This window comes from Aegilops tauschii, chromosome 4 (assembly GCF_002575655.3).
Source record: "Aegilops tauschii subsp. strangulata cultivar AL8/78 chromosome 4, Aet v6.0, whole genome shotgun sequence".
Lineage (NCBI taxonomy): Eukaryota > Viridiplantae > Streptophyta > Magnoliopsida > Poales > Poaceae > Aegilops > Aegilops tauschii.
In genome coordinates this window covers 138246680-138263762 of record NC_053038.3, presented here as the reverse complement: position 1 = coordinate 138263762, position 17083 = coordinate 138246680, and the positions used below count along the sequence as shown (strand labels likewise).

General features: G+C 47.1%; 1 protein-coding gene across 1 annotated transcript; it reads left to right on the top strand.

The window, feature by feature from the left end:
- Positions 1-9249: 9249 nt before the first annotated feature.
- LOC109768950 (auxilin-related protein 2) lies at positions 9250-14887 on the top strand. The gene is made up of 8 exons (XM_020327684.4): positions 9250-10022; positions 10933-12349; positions 12437-12590; positions 12774-12871; positions 13041-13106; positions 13329-13418; positions 13538-13714; positions 14439-14887. Exons 1-8 carry the CDS (start codon positions 9415-9417, stop codon positions 14475-14477), a joined length of 2649 nt encoding a protein of 882 aa, XP_020183273.1. The 5' UTR covers positions 9250-9414; the 3' UTR covers positions 14478-14887.
- Positions 14888-17083: the final 2196 nt, after the last annotated feature.

Genomic DNA, 17083 nt, shown 5'->3' with positions numbered 1-17083 from the left:
TTTTGTTATGTTCTCCGTTTAATGTTCCCTTGCACTAATAATGCAGCTGAATATGAGGCCTTACTCCATGGTCTTCGGATGGCTAAGGAGATGAATCTCAGCCGAGTTAAGTGCTTCGGTGACTCGGATCTGGTGGCTCAACAAGTGTCCGGCACTTGGGATTCCAAGGACCCACTAATGGCAGCATATCGTCGTGAGGTGGATATTGTTGCAGGTCACTTCAAAGGTTATCAGGTGGATCATGTGGACCGGCGGAAGAATGAAGCGGCAGACGCTTTAAGCCGCCTGGGTTCCCAACGTAAACCGGTTCCACCTAATGTCTTCCTGGATGTCTTGCATAATCCGTCCGTCAAGCTCCCTGGTGAAGAGGATTTGGCTGTTCCTGACCCGAAGGCTCAGTTGGCGGCAGCTCTACATGTTATCCCGGATTGGACGGTTCCGTATCTGGCGTATATAAACCGGGGCGAGTTACCGGAGGATGAAACTTTGGCCAGACAGATAACCCGGCGGTCCAAGTCCATGACTATTATCAATGGAGAGTTACATCATTGCAGTGTGACAGGGGCGTTTCAACATTGTGTATCTCCTGAGGAAGGCCGTGAAATTTTGCATGAGATCCACGAAGGAGATTGTGGACACCACGCTGGTTCAAAATCTTTGGTGGCCAAGGCGTTTTGTCACGGTTTCTATTGGTTGACAGCTCATGCTGATGCCGAGGACTTGGTTAAAAGATGTGATGGCTGTCAGAAATTCTCACGGCGTGCTCATGTACCAGCTCAAGAATTGAGGATGATTCCAATCACCTGGCCGTTTGCAACTTGGGGGCTGGATATGGTTGGGCCTTTCAAGAGGTCCAAGGACAAGAAGACCCACCTTTTGGTGGCAGTTGATAAGTTCACAAAGTGGGTGGAGGCAGAGCCAGTTAGTAAGTGTGACGCAACCACGGCAGTTCAATTCATCAAAAAGGTGATCTTCCGGTTTGGCTTTCCACACAGCATTATAACAGACAATGGTACCAATCTATCAAAGGGTGCCATGAAGGAGTTCTGTCAACGTGAGCACATCCGGCTTGACGTGTCATCAGTGGCTCACCCCCAGTCCAATGGTCAAGCGGAGAGGGCCAATCAAGAGATCTTGAGAGGCATCAAACCCCGGCTTATGGTTCCTTTGCAACGGACGCCGGGTTGTTGGGTTGAGGAGTTACCTTCAGTGTTATGGAGCATCAATACCACACCCAACAGATTGACAGGCTACACGCCGTTCTTCATGGTTTATGGAGCGGAAGCGGTTCTTCCTAGTGACATCCATCATGACTCGCCTCGTGTAGCGGCATATGTTGAAGCGGATAACGAGAAGGCACGGCAGGAAGCTCTTGACCTGTTAGATGAGGAGCGTGACATGGCGGCAGCCCGTTCGGCGATTTATCAGCAAGATCTGCGTCGTTATCATAGCCGCCGGGTTAGAACCAGAACCTTTCAAGAAGGAGATTTGGTGCTTCGACTCATCCAGGATCAGACGGATATGCACAAGCTATCCCCACCTTGGGAAGGACCTTTTGTGGTCAGCAAGGATCTGCTCAATGGGTCGTACTACCTAATCGATGTTCGAGAGCGCAAAGACTCACGTAAATCGGAGGAGGAGACCAACCGGCCGTGGAATATTGCTCATCTTCGGCCCTACTATACTTGAGCTGCAGGCTCTGCTTATGTACATATTATGACATTGTATGTATTATGATCAATATAATAAACCGGAACCTCAGCTAAAGCGGGGTATATGTTGTTTTCTTACATCACGTATGGTTACATGGAGCTTACAAAGCGGCGTCCGGTTTACCCCTTGATTTAGCTTCTTAAAGCTTGATATTAGATCACTTGGGGGCTTGGTCGTATCCGAACCATAGCTACGCTTCTTGATCGGCGCAATGCCACAACATCACTTGGGGGCTTGGTCGTATCCGAACCATAGCCACGCCTCTTGATCGGCGCAATGCCACAGCATCACTTGGGGGCTTGGTTGAACCCGAACCATAGCCACGCCTCTTGATCGGCGCAATGCCACAGCATCACTTGGGGGCTTGGTCGAACCCGAACCATAGCAACACCTCTTGATCGGCGTAATGCCAAAGCATCACTTGGGGGCTTGGTTGAACCCGAACCATAGCAACACCTCTTGATCAAATTTGGGGCCTGGCAGCCCGTGAAAAGCCTCGACTACAACGGTTTTATTTGCCTTTTGCTAAGTTTCTTTTTCTTTTGCTAAGATTTGTGATGTTTTCAAATCAGTGTTTATCAACCCAGTTAGGTTGTCAACTACAAGTTGTCAGTACATGACCAAGTTATAATCTGGAGACTATCAGCCCGGTCTGGTTTTGACTCATAGTCACCAGTATGGAATAAACCGGTGTTTATCACAACCCGGAACGGTTTTGTTGTAAACCGGCATTATATAACAGGAGATACTTTTACTCCGGATTAAGGTTATTACCCTCATTACAAGGTTGGTCAGCCAGCACTATGCCTAAAGGTCGCAGGTATCATATATTTCCATGTTTGGTTATCTTTTACAACCTTGGTTATAAACCTTGGTCATATATATAGTTGGGTATCATGACCCGCCCGGTGGTAAACCGCCAGGGCGCTTTAAGCTTTTTATCTGCAGGAACAACTGGAATAAATAGCTATGGATTATGAACATCATATCTCAAGCATGGCGGATTAACACGCATCAGTTGCAGATAAATATGCACGAAGGCATAACAGACCAGGTGTTTTAACTAGCCTATTACAAGGCGTTTCAGTGCCCAAAGGAATAATTGTTTCTCAATAAACATTGCAGTATGGAAGATTAAACCGGCCCCCGGGTTATGATCGCTGAGCAGCTTGACCTGACGGCTGCGGGATCATCTTGCACCAGTTCATCTTCTTTGTCTCTACCCAGCGGCTGGAAGTCAACAGTTGTCCAGTCGATCCCGGTTAAAGCTTGGAAAACAGCTTCGTCGCTTATAAGGGTGGACGGTTCAATGTCAGAGGCATAGGTGTGCTTACGGATTGGAGGGATCGGGTTTTGAGCCTCAGGAGTTGGTGCAGCAACCCGCTTGTTATTGGTATCATAGCTCGCCTGGTAAAATGAAAGATCAGCCTCTTCAGCAAGTTGACAAGCCAGTGGACGTACTTCCCGGTTTATGGCGCGGAGATCTTCAGTGCCAAACTCTGATCCGTCTTCTTTTAAGCTTGGGTAACCTTTAGCCACGTCCGTCAGATCAAGATCAGGCACCCATGCTTTTGCTCGGGTTAGTGCGGTCAGAGCGCCAGCCCTTGCAGCAGACCACTTTAGCTCTTCTATCCGAGCAGGCAGCATAGATAGCCTGTCTAAGGTATCCTTGATCAATGTCGGGGGTGGCTTATTGTGAGAAGCGGTGCAGATAATCCGTTGTGCGCCAGTATACAGTTGCTCTATCAGCGTGTAGGCAGCTTTCAACTTCTTCTGCACATCAGAGCCCAGATGGCTAATGCGAGTTCCTGTATCATTACAAACATCAGTAAACTGGCAACGCATGGGAGGATATGTTGAAAGCATAAAGGAAGGATGCTTACCAAACACAAAGCGGTCATAGCATGCACTTGCCGCTTTACACCAGTCAGCTTGTCAACTACCGGTTTAAGAGTGGCTTCTACGTTTTCAGCCCTTTTTATCAAAGCGGCTTTTTCAGTCTCCCAATCCGCCCGCTCTTTGTTGAAGCCCTCTTTCGGTTTCTCCATAGCGCCTAGAGCGCGGGTCAACTCTTCCTTCGCTTTGGAGGCTTCAGCTTGCTGGGTTTTGATGTTGTCTTGCAGATCAGCGGTTTGGCGTTCCTTCTTGCTCAGCTCCGCCTGTAAAGGGGCAGATGTATCATGAGTTGACATTACATATTTGAAGTACCAAGCCCATAACAAGTTATGCCCTTGATACTTGGGGGCTAATGCATGTTTGCTCTTGATCAGAAATTTTTACAAGTCCCAAGCACAATACAAGTATTAATATTGGCACTTAGGGGCTAATGTATATTTGCTCAAAAAGTTGTTGGTATGGGAGTTCTTTTACAGTCCCGGTTCATCTTTATAAAGTTAAACCGGCCCTTGGGGGCTATACCGGTGAAAGAGCAGTATGGCAAATTTCAAAGAAACCGGTTCATCTTAACGAGGTAATCCGGTCCCTGGAGGCTAAATATGCAAAGATAAGTTATGGCAAAAGTCCCGGTGTAGATCGGTATCATAAACCGTCACTTGGGGGCTACTAGGAATTGATAAACTACAATTGGACAAAAGAGAAAAATGGTAGTTACCTCATATCGCTCCTTCATCAAGTTTACCAAACTAGCTTCATAATCACGGCTGGTATACAGACGGTTCAAGAAGCCAGAGTGAATGTCTTGAGCATTGAGATGGGCGTAGCTTGATAAATCGGCATTCCATTTGCCTTTGCTGATAGCAGAGATATCATCCTTGGCAGTATGCTTTGACAAAGCTACAGGATTGCCAGGAGTAGTGTGGCCAGTGCCAGTAATCATAATATCATCATCTTCTTCATCAGCAGCCTTCTCTAGAGTTGGCAGTTTATCAGTGTCCTTAACTGGACTGACCGGTTTGTCATCAGTTCGGACAGGGCTGGTTGGCAGGTCTGCATAGCTGGTAGTGTCAACTTGCACTTGTTCAGCAAGGAAGTCATGGTCTTGAGGCGGCAGATCGTGAAGCATGGCGTCAACATCGGCTTCTTCCGCCTCTGGAGTTGTTTCCGGTTCAGCAGCTACATTATCGTCAGCTGGTTTGTTTAACCGAGCTTTCTTGCTGGGTCTTGGCTTGGTGCTGAGAAAAGATAGACATAATGATCAGTACAGTATGTAAAACACATCAAGAGTAAAGACATGTGCATAACTCACCCAGGAACTGTTTTGAGGGGTGGAAGCTGTGTGGCCGATGACTCGACAGAGGATGAGTGAGAAGTACCCTGATAATTTGAATCAGACGGGTTAAGAGGCTGGCGAAAACAACCTGCTTTTGAGCATGAAGTATCAATGGGATAAGAGACCTCTGATCGGCGTTTCCGAACCGGACTGTTCGGTAAACCGGCGGAGGTAACTACCTGGCCGCTATGCCGGGTTGTACCGCGAGCCTCGTGCTGCTGCGTCTTCAAAAGAAAGTTTGGGTCCAAATAAGCAAGAGGGTGAGAAAATTTTACTTTCCGGTTTGCTTGACGGATTTTTTATGTTGGCAGAGGATCTGAATCGGAGGAAAGAATGGTTACCTCTACGTCCTCAGCATGACTACCTTCAGCGTCGTCCTGATAATAATCACTATCAATGAGATGTACGAAAAATGAACCAAGAGAGTCAAGTTCTACCTCTGGTTCCGGATTACCCACATCATCATCGGCTGGTGGATCGGAGGATGCAGTAGTCCTTCTCTTGGCAGGTTTTTTAATAACCTTGGTCTTTGGACGAACTGGCTTGACCGGTTTGTCTTGCGGTTTCGCCGGTTTGTCTTGTGACGGTTTCTTGTTCCAGAACGGATCGTCACCCTGTCAGAAAATAATCACACTTTCAGAGAATATTTGGACAGAAGCAACGTCAGATAAAAAGATTATATGATTCTTACTGCTGGCGGTTTGTTGAAGGTGCAGAAAGGAAGTAGTCCGGTTTGGGCACAGACAGCCTCCGGTTCGTTCAATATCTTTTTTACAGCTTCAGTGACTTCTGCATCTGTGAGCTGAATATCAATATGCCGCTGAGCATCCTTCAAACTCCCCGTGTACTCACACATCAAACCGGGGCGCCGGCTTAAGGGCAGAATGCTCCAGCTTATCCAGCAACGAGCAAGATCAACTCCTGTCAAACCGTTCGCCATGAAGGCTCTAAGCTTTGATAGTTGGGGAGCATAGTTGGCCGTTCTCTTGCTGTCAACCTCTAAGGAAACGGGTGTGTGTTGCTCAGGCGTTCAGGGCGGTAACCCGGCAGGGGGGTTTCGTCAGATGGAGAGGTATCCATGCAGTAAAACCAAGTTTGGTTCCACTCTTTGGGGTGACTGTGGAGTTTGGGATGGGGGAAGGTGACTTCTTTCCTCTTCTGAACCGCCATTCCGCCTAGTTCCGTATTGGGTCCATCTAAGAACTCGGTGCGACGGTTCAAGTGAAAGAAATCCCTAAACAGTTCGACTGTAGGTTCCTCTTGCAGATAAACTTCACAGAATACTTGGAAGTGACAGGTAATAGAGTTGGGACCGATGTCTTGAGGGCGCAGCTGAAAATTGGCTAGCACATCTCGGAAATTTTTTGAACCGGGAGGGCTAAAACCTCGTCCGAGATGATCAGCAAACACGACTACCTCTCCATCCTTGGGTGTAGGAGGATTTTCCGGGCCATGGACCCTCCAGTGGATGACATCTTTCTTGGCTAAAGCGCCCGTTTTAACAAGGTTGTTTAGCTGCTCCTCGGTTACTCGAGAGGGAGCCCAATTGCACTCATAGACTTTTTTAGCCATGATAAGGAAAATCTGAAAAATGATTATTACCGGTTTAAGATTTACAGTGGACAACTATACAGCGGTATGAGGATACAAGCATATTGGTAAACCAGATTTGGTTATTCGTAAACCAGAGTCTGACAATGGAACGGTATAATGCATTGACGGTTCAAAAGGGGACTAATGGTATCTACCGGGTCATCATTTTTTCTGTGAAGTTAAACCGGCCAATCTGGTATTCAAAGTGTGTAACTGAAGGAAGAAACAAGTTTCACATCTTGTTATGGTAATTCCAGATCTACCGCGCGTAGGAAAACAAAACATATTCTGACCTAAATTCCAGCGTACTAAAAGTTCACCAAGTTAAGATGAGTTGGATATCAAACAGGTGCTGAAACTACTACCGCGCGAGATCTATGTGGCTTAAACTACCACCGCGCGAGATCTATGTGGTTTTTGGATCTAATCCATGGATATAAATAAGGAAAAAGAAGGGCGGCGACGAACACTGATGAACGACAGAAACCCTAAGTGCAGATCTATGGTAAGAGAAAGGGGAGACTTACGGATGTTGTTGAGCAGCGGCGGCGCGCGGAGGAGCTCTGGTACGTTCAGGTCGATGCAGCGGCCAAGGTTGGTGCAGCGGTCGAAGGTTGACGGCGGCGGCCGAGGTCGAAGGGCCGGGCGTCGCGAGGATGACGATGAAGCGAAGAGGCACGAGGGGGGAAATGGAAAGACCCCCTGGCCCTATTTATAAGGGAGATAAACGACAGATGCGAAAATCGAGGAGCCGGATTTTTGGATATGAGGTGATGATGTCGCCTCGATTGTCAGAGGCTCGTTAATGACAGGTGACGTCACGGCGGTTTACCATGATCCTAGAAAATGATGTCATGGCGGTTTACAAGATTGTGTGAAGATATTGAAGAAGAAATTTTCTTAAGTATTGAGGATTGACATGAACCAGTTCAAATCAATCTGGGGCCTAATGTTGGGGATATTACCACTGGGCGTAAACCGGCCAGGAGAGGCCGGGTTAACTTCATAAGTAGTTCATCTGTATCTGAAGCCCATGAAGACAGACGGTGACGCTTCATGAAGGCCCAGGGCTTAAAGCCGGTTTAAGGCCTGTAGACGCAAACCGGCATTAAGATGTAAACTTGTGTTGTAAGATAGAAGTAGCAGAGACCGAGCCGGACACGATTATGAGCCGGCCTCGGAGTCTGTAAACCGACGGGCCGAACTAGTATAAAACTCTCTTGCGTCCCTTGTCCGCTTTAACCCCTTTAAGCTAACCCGTAGTGATGGCTCCACGACTAAGTCCTTTCTCTAGGACATCTGCCGTGATAAAACCACGACAAGGACCTAACGCATGTACCTAAACACCCAAGCCCGACGAAAATGTGATGCCCCAATCCACACCAAGATTAAGCCCATGTGAAACAAATTGGGTAGCACATGAATAATACAATGTCAATCAGATGAAGACAAAAGAAAGGAAAAGGAAAGAAGATAGAGGAGAAAAGGACACCGCAAAGCTAAATCAAAGAAAGAAACGTCCAACAAGCAACCAAAACAACCCAAGAAAAATCCAAAGGAACTGTAGTTAAAGAAGAAGAAACCAAAAAGATGAATAGGAGATGTGAACCAAGCCAGAACTTAAGCGCAGGGGGATCAAATCCAAGGACTCGGTGGGGTGGCGCGGCACGGGGAGGCTAGCCCCTCTTTCTGGCGCAAACATGCCCATCACCCGTGGAGCACACCGCCCTGCTCTGCCCCAAACGTCGTGGACTCATGTTGAAGGCGGCCTCGATGTGGATGGGATGCTTTGCCATCGACTCCCGCACCCGGCCTCCTCACTACCACCGTTGGGTACTTCTCCACCAGCCACTGGTAGGGACGTCCATCTTCGCTGCTGACCTTGAGTTCAGGGCTCTGGGATGGGCTGCAGGACGGCGGGCGCGCTATCGACCTGGCCGACCTCGGCCAGCAGTGGCGACCTTCTGTGCGCGCAAGGTCGACAACGGGGATGCATGCTCCGAGGACGACCTTCATTGGGCGTTGTTGCTCCCCCTCATCGCCTCTAGAAACGCCCCTAGGCCGAAGCAGCAGGGTAGACGTCGTTGGGTCGTGACCTTCGAAGATGTGATGCCTTGATCCTCCTTTGCCCAACACAGATCCTAGCCCATCACACAACCAGACCACTGTAGGAGATTAAATCGAAGGGGGGCATGAAAAAACTTCTTGTCGCCCTACCCGTTGCTGGATGTATGGCCAATGAGGACCGCTGGGGGTAGGGTGGGGGGCTCCTCGTCTGGTCAGTCTCATCGTCTATCTCTCCGCGTCGCACGGGAGGAGCGAGGACGATGATGAAGTCGTCACGAATTGCAGCCATTCCTTCGGTGGCAAGCGCGGCAACGACGAAGGATTGCGATGGGAGGAGGCGTCGGCAACCCTAACCGAAGGAAAAGACAAAGACATGGGACGCTGAGTGTTGGGAGAAAGAGTCGATGGCCCGTCGACGCCCTCAACTAAAAGCACGTTTTTCTTCCCTCACGAGCCTCTAGCGCCCACGTGGCTAGCGCGAGGAGGCGGCCGTCGTTTCCCTCTTGAAGAGTGTAATTTCAGGCAATTTCTATGTTTGCTCAAATAGAATATTTATTTGGCTAGTCAGAGAATTATATATTTTTCATAAAGCAGCACTAAAATACCTTTTTAAAGAATTTGGCATGCATGCCAACCTCCGGTGGGCTCCACCCCCATACACCGACCGAAGGTGCCAACGAACGTGCCAACAAAGAGAGAGAAAGACACATCACCACCTTCCTCCCCTTTCCCACCACTTTCTCTCTCCCAATCTCTCCCCCTTCCTATCTCCTGCTCTCCGGCGAGGCCGCCGCCGCCGCCGTTCGCGGGCCATGGACGGCATCGAGGGGCTCCTGGCGAGGGACTTTGGAGTGCGGCCGCAGGGCAAGGCCGCGCCCATGGCCGCCGCCCGCGGCGGTGGATCCGCCTGGCCCAACCCCAGATCCACCCCCGCCCCGTCCTACGACGGCCTCTTCGGCGCGCCCGTCCCCGCGGCCTCCGCCTCCGGTCCTCCCCTCGACTCGATCTTCGACTCGTTCAAGGGACCCTCCTCATCGTCGGCGGCGGCAGCTGGAACCAAGCCGCTGTTCGACGACGACTTCTTCGAACCGGTCCGCGGGACGAGGGCCTCCAACTCCACGTACGACAGTGACGGCGTGTTCGGGACGGGGGCGGCGGCGGCTCCCGCGTACGACGTGTTCACGAGCAGCAACCGCTCGGCACCGCCTTCCTATGACGACTTCCTAGGGGGCTTCGGCGGGAAGCCGCAAGCGGAGGAGATAAAGAGGTCGGTGGTGGTCGAGGACGACGACGACCTGCTGGGAGGGTTCGGAATGAAGCCGGCCAGGGAGAAGAAGTCGGTGGTGGAGGAGGACCAGCAGGGCAACGGGTTCGATGATCTGATCCCAGGTTTCGCCAGTAGCAGCCCGCCAAAGAGTAGGTGAGCGCTCTAGCTTTTGCTTGTTTAGATTGGATCTGCATTGGGTTTGGTTGTTCATTCTTGTGTCTCAGACTATGTGATAGTGTGATGTTGGATAGGTTGGACTGAAATGTGAAAATCTAGAACCGAATCTTAGTGAATGTTAGAAGTGACCTTATGCAAAGAGAGCTTCCCTGGCATCCGTGATTAAATTGACGAAAAATAACTGCTGATCTTCTTTTTTCCATGTTTGTGCTGATGCGTTTGGGTGTATCTTAAATCAGTTGAGATTATTAGAAAAACGTATGCACTATATTGAGCCTGACATGAGGAAGGGGCCGAGAACAGAGTTGGCTTTCAACACAACAGAAACGAAAATTTCAGTCCATTAGGTATAGCATAAAGTAACAATTAAAGTTTTGTCAGACTAAATAAGTAAATTGCAGACATAAATGAACCATGCTGGAAGGTTAATTCTATGTATCTCCCTTATTACACTTAAGGAAAGGAGTATAGACTATGCAGTATTATATACAGTACATGCCATGCGTTGCTACTATTAGAGATCTTATGTGCCTTGGCTGGTAATTCTTACTTTTCTCTTCCACGTATATTACTTCTTCAGTAGTAGGGTATGTTTTCTTCGCTAGTTCATCCAATAGCAGTACAGTGTCAAAGTTTCCGAAGCTGTGGTATTCAACTTTGCTGATGCCAATTGAGAAACCTTTTTCTCCGTACTGATGGGTCAAAAACCTCGAGGAAGATGACTGTTACCAAAAGATCTGGTGATAGAAGCACATTTAAAGAATAGACCAAGTTGTGCATTTTGGTTCCCATAAACCTTACGCTTCTAGTTTATGCTATCTTCTTGCTCATTTCATACAAGTTCTGTAAAAAAATGTGTTCCCATAATATTCATTATAACTTTTAGGAACACTAATGAAGATAACAAAAAGAAGCCAGCAGTTCCAGCTTCAAAATCAACAGCCAGCTTCGTAGATGATCCATTTGTTGTCCTAGAAAGAGTTCCTGTTCCAGGTTCCGCATATCCATCCCCGGGGAGATTCACAGATCCCTTGGAAGATCTTGATAAGTCTGCAAACACTGAAGGCAAGAATGTGGATAGTGCTGCTGCTGCTGATAGTTTATTTGAGGATTCAAGTGCTTTTGACCAGGCCCCAAAATCAGATCCTTTGTTTACCTCGGAAATCAATGGCGACACCAAGGATAGTCATCTACACAGCAAATCCCAAGGGTCAAGTTCTGTACAAAGTTCAGTGAAGAGAAATCCAGCAAGCAGATCTTCTCTGGAGGACTTCGGAAATGACATGCCAAAACCACAATCTGCAAGGTACTCTGATATTCATGTCGATGACAGTTCAGAGAGATACAGTGGCAATGGTATGGATAATCAGTCACCGATATCTACTGAATCCGAAGACGATATATGGCTTACAGTTTCTGAGATCCCTCTCTTCACACGGCCAACTAGTGCTCCGCCACCTTCCAGATCACCGCCACTTCTTAAACAAAAACCCCTGGGTGCAAAAGCAAATGTAGAAGATGATGAGTATGTGTCACAGTCCAGCCAAAAGCACAACCAGTACAAAGATACGCCCGAGCAAGCAGATGATTCTTCAGTAGATGAATCAGAAGGTGTTGCCATGGGAAAGCATCAGATGCCTGCTTATTATGATAAAAATGCTTTTGATGATGACGAAGAGTTTGATTCAAATTCATCAGCTCGTGAAGAGAGAGAAAGCCAGGAAAGATTGGAACATGCGCGAGAAATGAGACTAAGGGAGGAACAGCGAAGACTTGAAAAGGAGAGGGTATTGGAACAGCAAAGAGAGAAACAAGCTGTTGAGAGGGCTACGAAGGAGGCACGGGAGAGAGCAGCTGCTGAAGCTCGTGCAAAAGCTGAAAGGGATGCCCGCCAACGCTCACAGCGTGCTGCTGTGCAGAGGGCTCATCAGGAAGCCCGTGAGAGGGCTGCAGCTGAGGCTAAAGATAGGGTTGCAAGGGCTGCTGCAGAAGAAAGGGAGAGGGCTGCTGCAGAAGAAAGGGAGAGGGCTGCTGCTGAAGCCAGGGAAAGGGAGAGGACTGCTGCTAGGGAGAGGGCTGCAGCAGAAAGAGCTGCTGCGGAGAGAGTTCAGCAAGAAGCAAGGAAGAGAGCTGAGCGAGCTGTGGTGGAAAGAGCTGCTGCTGAGGCTCGACAAAGGCAGGCAGCAGCAGCTGCGGCGGCGGCAAAAGAAAAACACAGCACACCAAATGATGTTGAGTCCTTCTTTCGTATGGATGCTCGAGATACTAGTGCAGCAAAGCAGAGGGCCCCAACACCAACAGCGGTACATTCGAGCCCCAAAATATTTACATAAAATGAAGTCTGGATACCATTTACTAGTGTTACCTTTTGCTAATGTTGAATGTTTCAGGACTCTATGTTTGATTCTCAACCACAAGATAGAGGAACAGTTAATGGATCACAGAGAACAGCCTCTACCTCGGCCTCTACCAGAAAAACAAACCCACCATCAGCCACAAATATTTTTGGCAATGGTCTATCTGACTTATTTGAATTTGAAAGTAGTAAGCACTGGTCTTCCCAAAATAATACTCCCTCCATCCCATAATATAAGAGCGTTTTTGACACCACTAGTGTAAAAAATGGTCTTATATTATGGGACAGAGGGAGTATTAGCTTGTAACTTCGTAATGATATTCGTTCCCAAATTTTGCAGTTTCGGTGATTCATTTAATATTATTTTTCAGCCCGATCATCATCTGACGCATTTCAAGATGTTGAGGGGGAGAGTGAAGAAAGAAGACGTGCTAGGTTAGAACGTCATCAGAGGACCCGTGAGCGAGCGGTAATGTTCCCACCTTTTCCTGTCAGTATAATAGTAGATAGATGTTGCCCAAGATTAATATTGCTGATTCCGTATCATATTGTTCTCCCTTCTCCCCTGTTATAAAGAAATGACGGATATACTTTATTCTGCTACCACTGTTCGTCATATAACAATAACATATCTGCAGGCAAAAGCTTTGGCTGAGAAGAATGAACGAGATATGCAGGTTCAGAGGGAACAAGCAGAAAGAGATGTAAGTGTTGTGTTGCCCATATAACTTGCAACTTGATTCTGCTTATTTTAGTTGATGTAAACAGTCTATGCTTTCTGCTATTGCACATTATTTTCAATATTTCATGGACTTTGCTGGCCTTTTCTTTAGTTCGTGATAGGGCAACATGTCTCGACCCTTTAAGCTTGACTTTCTTGGTTGCTAATAGGCACTCTACTCATTTTGATATTTTCTTGACTCCAGAGAATTGGTGACTCATTAGACTTTGAAATTAAGAGGTGGGCTGCTGGAAAAGAGGGCAACTTGCGTGCTTTACTATCAACTCTGCAATATGTGAGTCAACATTTATTCTCCTTGTGTTTTCACCGGATTCGTGCTTTATTTTTGGGTGCTATCATTGTTTTGTTGCATAAACATGCTCACTATTTCCTCAACACTTCCCTTGTGAATAGATACTTTGGCCAGAGTGTGGATGGCAAGCTGTATCCTTGACCGATTTGATTACTGGTGCTGCTGTTAAAAAGCAGTACAGAAAGGCAACGTTATGCATCCATCCTGATAAGGTGCAACAGAAGGGTGCGACTCTTCAACAGAAATATATTGCTGAGAAGGTCTTTGACATGCTCAAGGTGTGTATTCATGCTGCTTTGCAACAAGTATCATAGCGACAAGTTAAGATGTTATTTTGTTAGAGAACCATCATTACTGCCCTAACAATGTGTTAAGCATGGCACTTTATGTGCTGACCTAGGGCTACCACAATTGTTTTGTGTCACTTTCGTTCTGAATCCCTTTCAGATGAGGCAAATAGCGTTTGGTCTATAACTCAGCTTGGCAAATGGAATGATATACATGGTTTGCCCTGCTGCTTGGAAAAAACACCAACTGAGTTGAACACTTGATAAGTGCGCTTTTCACTTGTGTTGCCTTGAATGTTTAACTCAGATGGCTACATCTGCACAAAAACAATCAATAGACTTGCTGTAATGTAGTAACTTTCAGAATTCAGTTTCTCTCTCTAGCCTTGTATTTAATTTGTTTCTGTTCATTCATGTCAACTAAAACTTGGGTGGATGGCTGGATGCCAAATTAAAGCAAAAAATCCTTGGTGTGTTGTAGATTAAGTACATACTGAAAGGCTCTGAGATCAAGATCAATGGTCCGAGTGACATAGTAGTAGGATTAATCTTTGTGTCCTCCATATTAACTGTGGATTTACCAAGTTGTGGAGGCCTATCCTACATGCTATTGTAATTCACATTGGTTGGTCGCGATATTCATCATTACTATTGATGAGGAATATATATTTGACATTGTAGCATTCGCTTATCTTCTTATATTTATATAAAACAGGAGGCATGGAACAAATTCAATTCTGAAGAGCTGTTTTAAGCCATCCCTGTGAATGTACAGCCAGCTTTTAACTAAGTGTACCCATGTGAAGCCCTGGAGCATTAAGATGCAGCCGATCTTCTTTTTGGTGCAGCTCCATCAAAGTTATCAGTGTATTATAGGTTCTGTTCAAATGCAGACTTCTGTTCTTTGAGGATTACTGGCCGGTTGCTTTGGGATGATTCTTTTTATATTATATACCTTGGAGGGCCAAAGATTACATGTATTTCTTCAACACCATTTGTCTATGGTCAGACCACAGAAAGTCGAAACCACAGTTTATGCTTTACTTAAGATCTTACAAGAAACAGATGTACAAGTATGCTTTGCCCTTTGATTATTCTCACTCTTGTACTCCACAGTGTGCAGTTTGACTATTAATTCTCAACATGATTTGGAATTTTGGATTACCCTGCAGTTTGAGTTTCCTCAAATGCTCACAGCTTAATTTGCTTGCCTCACGATTCCATGCTATGTCATGCTCCTCTTGCATAAGTACAGAATAAAACGTGTGGTCTTAATCTGCTACCAAGAATTAGTTTGTTTTCGTGCAAGTAAGGTTGCTTTTTGTGTGCGTGTGTGGTAGAATTGGCTCTTATGCTTTCCCCTCTCTTCCTATCCCTTAAAGTCTCCAAGTCGCCCTCGACTCCTCCCTCCCTCTTCTTGGCGGGAGGGGGGAGGTTGGGTCTTATCAAGTTAGGTTCGCCTGGATTTGCTTTGACGGTGTTTGGCCTTATGCCGATCCAATTCGCCGTTGCCTTCATGATGCATGCGGTGGTGGAGGAGAGGGAGGCGGATCTATTGTCAGCTCCCTAAATAAGAGTGTGGTTACACCGAGTTGATCCAACATGACGGATTTCTAGATTGGGGATATCGGCGTGTCCCCCACTATGGCTTGGGCTTGCTCTGCGGCATCTCACCAGGTACCAGCTTCCGGCGAGGTTGGTGTCCCCTGTGCTGCGGAAGGACCTACGACGGGGATCTGAAGCTCAATCAATGGTGGTTTTTGGAGGAGCTACGACGCCCTTGTTGACCGGTCGGTTCCCTCCAACGAGTTGTCGAATCTTTGAGCCGAATGGCGGCCATTCTCATTCCTCCTGGCCATGATGCCACATGGGACGCAACACTGCTTGTTGTTGCAGTCTGTGGTGAGCAACCGCAAAGGTCTTGCTGGACCAAGTGGTTCGTCCTTGGCGCCGGTGATGATTGTTCCATGAGAGAAGCACATGGGACTCGATCGCGTTTCCATTTTCTTTTCAGGGTTCTTTTCATAAGATCGAGGGTGTTGTCTATAACTTCTAGTTTCTTCATGATCTTATTTGTAAGTGAACCGCTTTGTCTAATGCATTTATGGGTCCTTCTCGACCCTTCCCCTTGTCCATTCTTTTTTTTCCTTTTTATTATTAGTTTTAGATGAGCATGCCCGGTTGGGAAGAATTTTTGGAACTTGGTTCTATGTGCAACCTATGAATATTAAAAACATAAGAAAAAAATCAATTGTTCGGCGAAACTTACACGTGGGCAGCCAGTCGACCAAGTTTGATATTCCAAAATTTTAGAATTGTTTGATTTTTGTTGCTATTTTTACCAAAAAAAAGTCATAATGGGTTAGCATGCACCATGTTTACCTTTGTATTTTTGATTGGGAATGAAACTGATGCATAAGTTTAAGTTTGATGACATGTTGATTCACGAGCACGGGCGGAGCTTAGTTGGGGCCGACCTGGGCCATGGCCCGCCCAAGATTTTGGTGAAATTTTTAATATATATGCTTTTAGCCCAGTCCAATAAGCAGGCAGCTGCTTCAGGGTCGATCCAAAAGCTTTCAAGGGCCGGCAGCCAGCAGGTACTTGGCTAAATGGTCGAGACGCAGCTGCTTGTGCTTGTAAGCAACAAATTACTCTACTCGATCTAGCTTTATTGATATGCTCAGATCTCAGTTCCAGTACAGGGGAATTCGAATTGGAGGGAGGAGGAAGATGGAAGAAGGAAGAAGGGGAACTCGAGCCAGCTAACCACTCACACCATCTATCTTATCCCGTGTCGGCCGTAGCCGCCTCCCCACCCGTTACATAGGACAAGACCCACTATATGGTATCTAGTTAACGGGCCCACTCTGGGCCTTGTAGCTGCGCTGGCGCTTGTATGCTTCTCTTGGGCCTGGCGTGCTGCTCTCTTGACTGATTGTCCTGTAGCATTTCCAGCGTTGTCGCTGGATGCTCATTAGTATTGCTGACAGTGCTCGTCTAGGTTAGCAGCTTCACAGGAACACTGAAGGAGCAGTCCCTTCCAATGGCTTTCTTGCAGATCTATCACCGCACAGCCGTGTGACATTTTTTATGCGGAACCAGCAGATGACTGATGGGATCACCAGCGACATGCCCACAGGGCCACACCACAACAGCCACCAACGAGAACCAGGTTCCTAGTAACGACCAAAACAAAGGTTAGAGAAAGGCATGTCTACCAAAAAAAGCAACAACAAAATAAAAGCAACAACAAAAAACTGAGAACCTAAGGAACAAGGGTATTCGTAGACTGGATAGTTGTGTTCTTCTTTGAGCTGGCCCGCCCAGTTTTTTCTGGGAAGCTCCGCCACTGTTCAT

Bases quoted from the DNA above. Each gene is read 5' to 3' on its own strand.
- LOC109768950 (XM_020327684.4), top strand. From the start codon at position 9,415: ATGGACGGCATCGAGGGGCTCCTGGCGAGGGACTTTGGAGTGCGGCCG. The intron at 12,350-12,436 runs GTACATTCGAGC...TGAATGTTTCAG, and splicing joins GGGCCCCAACACCAACAGCG to GACTCTATGTTTGATTCTCA. The intron at 13,419-13,537 runs GTGAGTCAACAT...CCTTGTGAATAG, and splicing joins TACTATCAACTCTGCAATAT to ATACTTTGGCCAGAGTGTGG.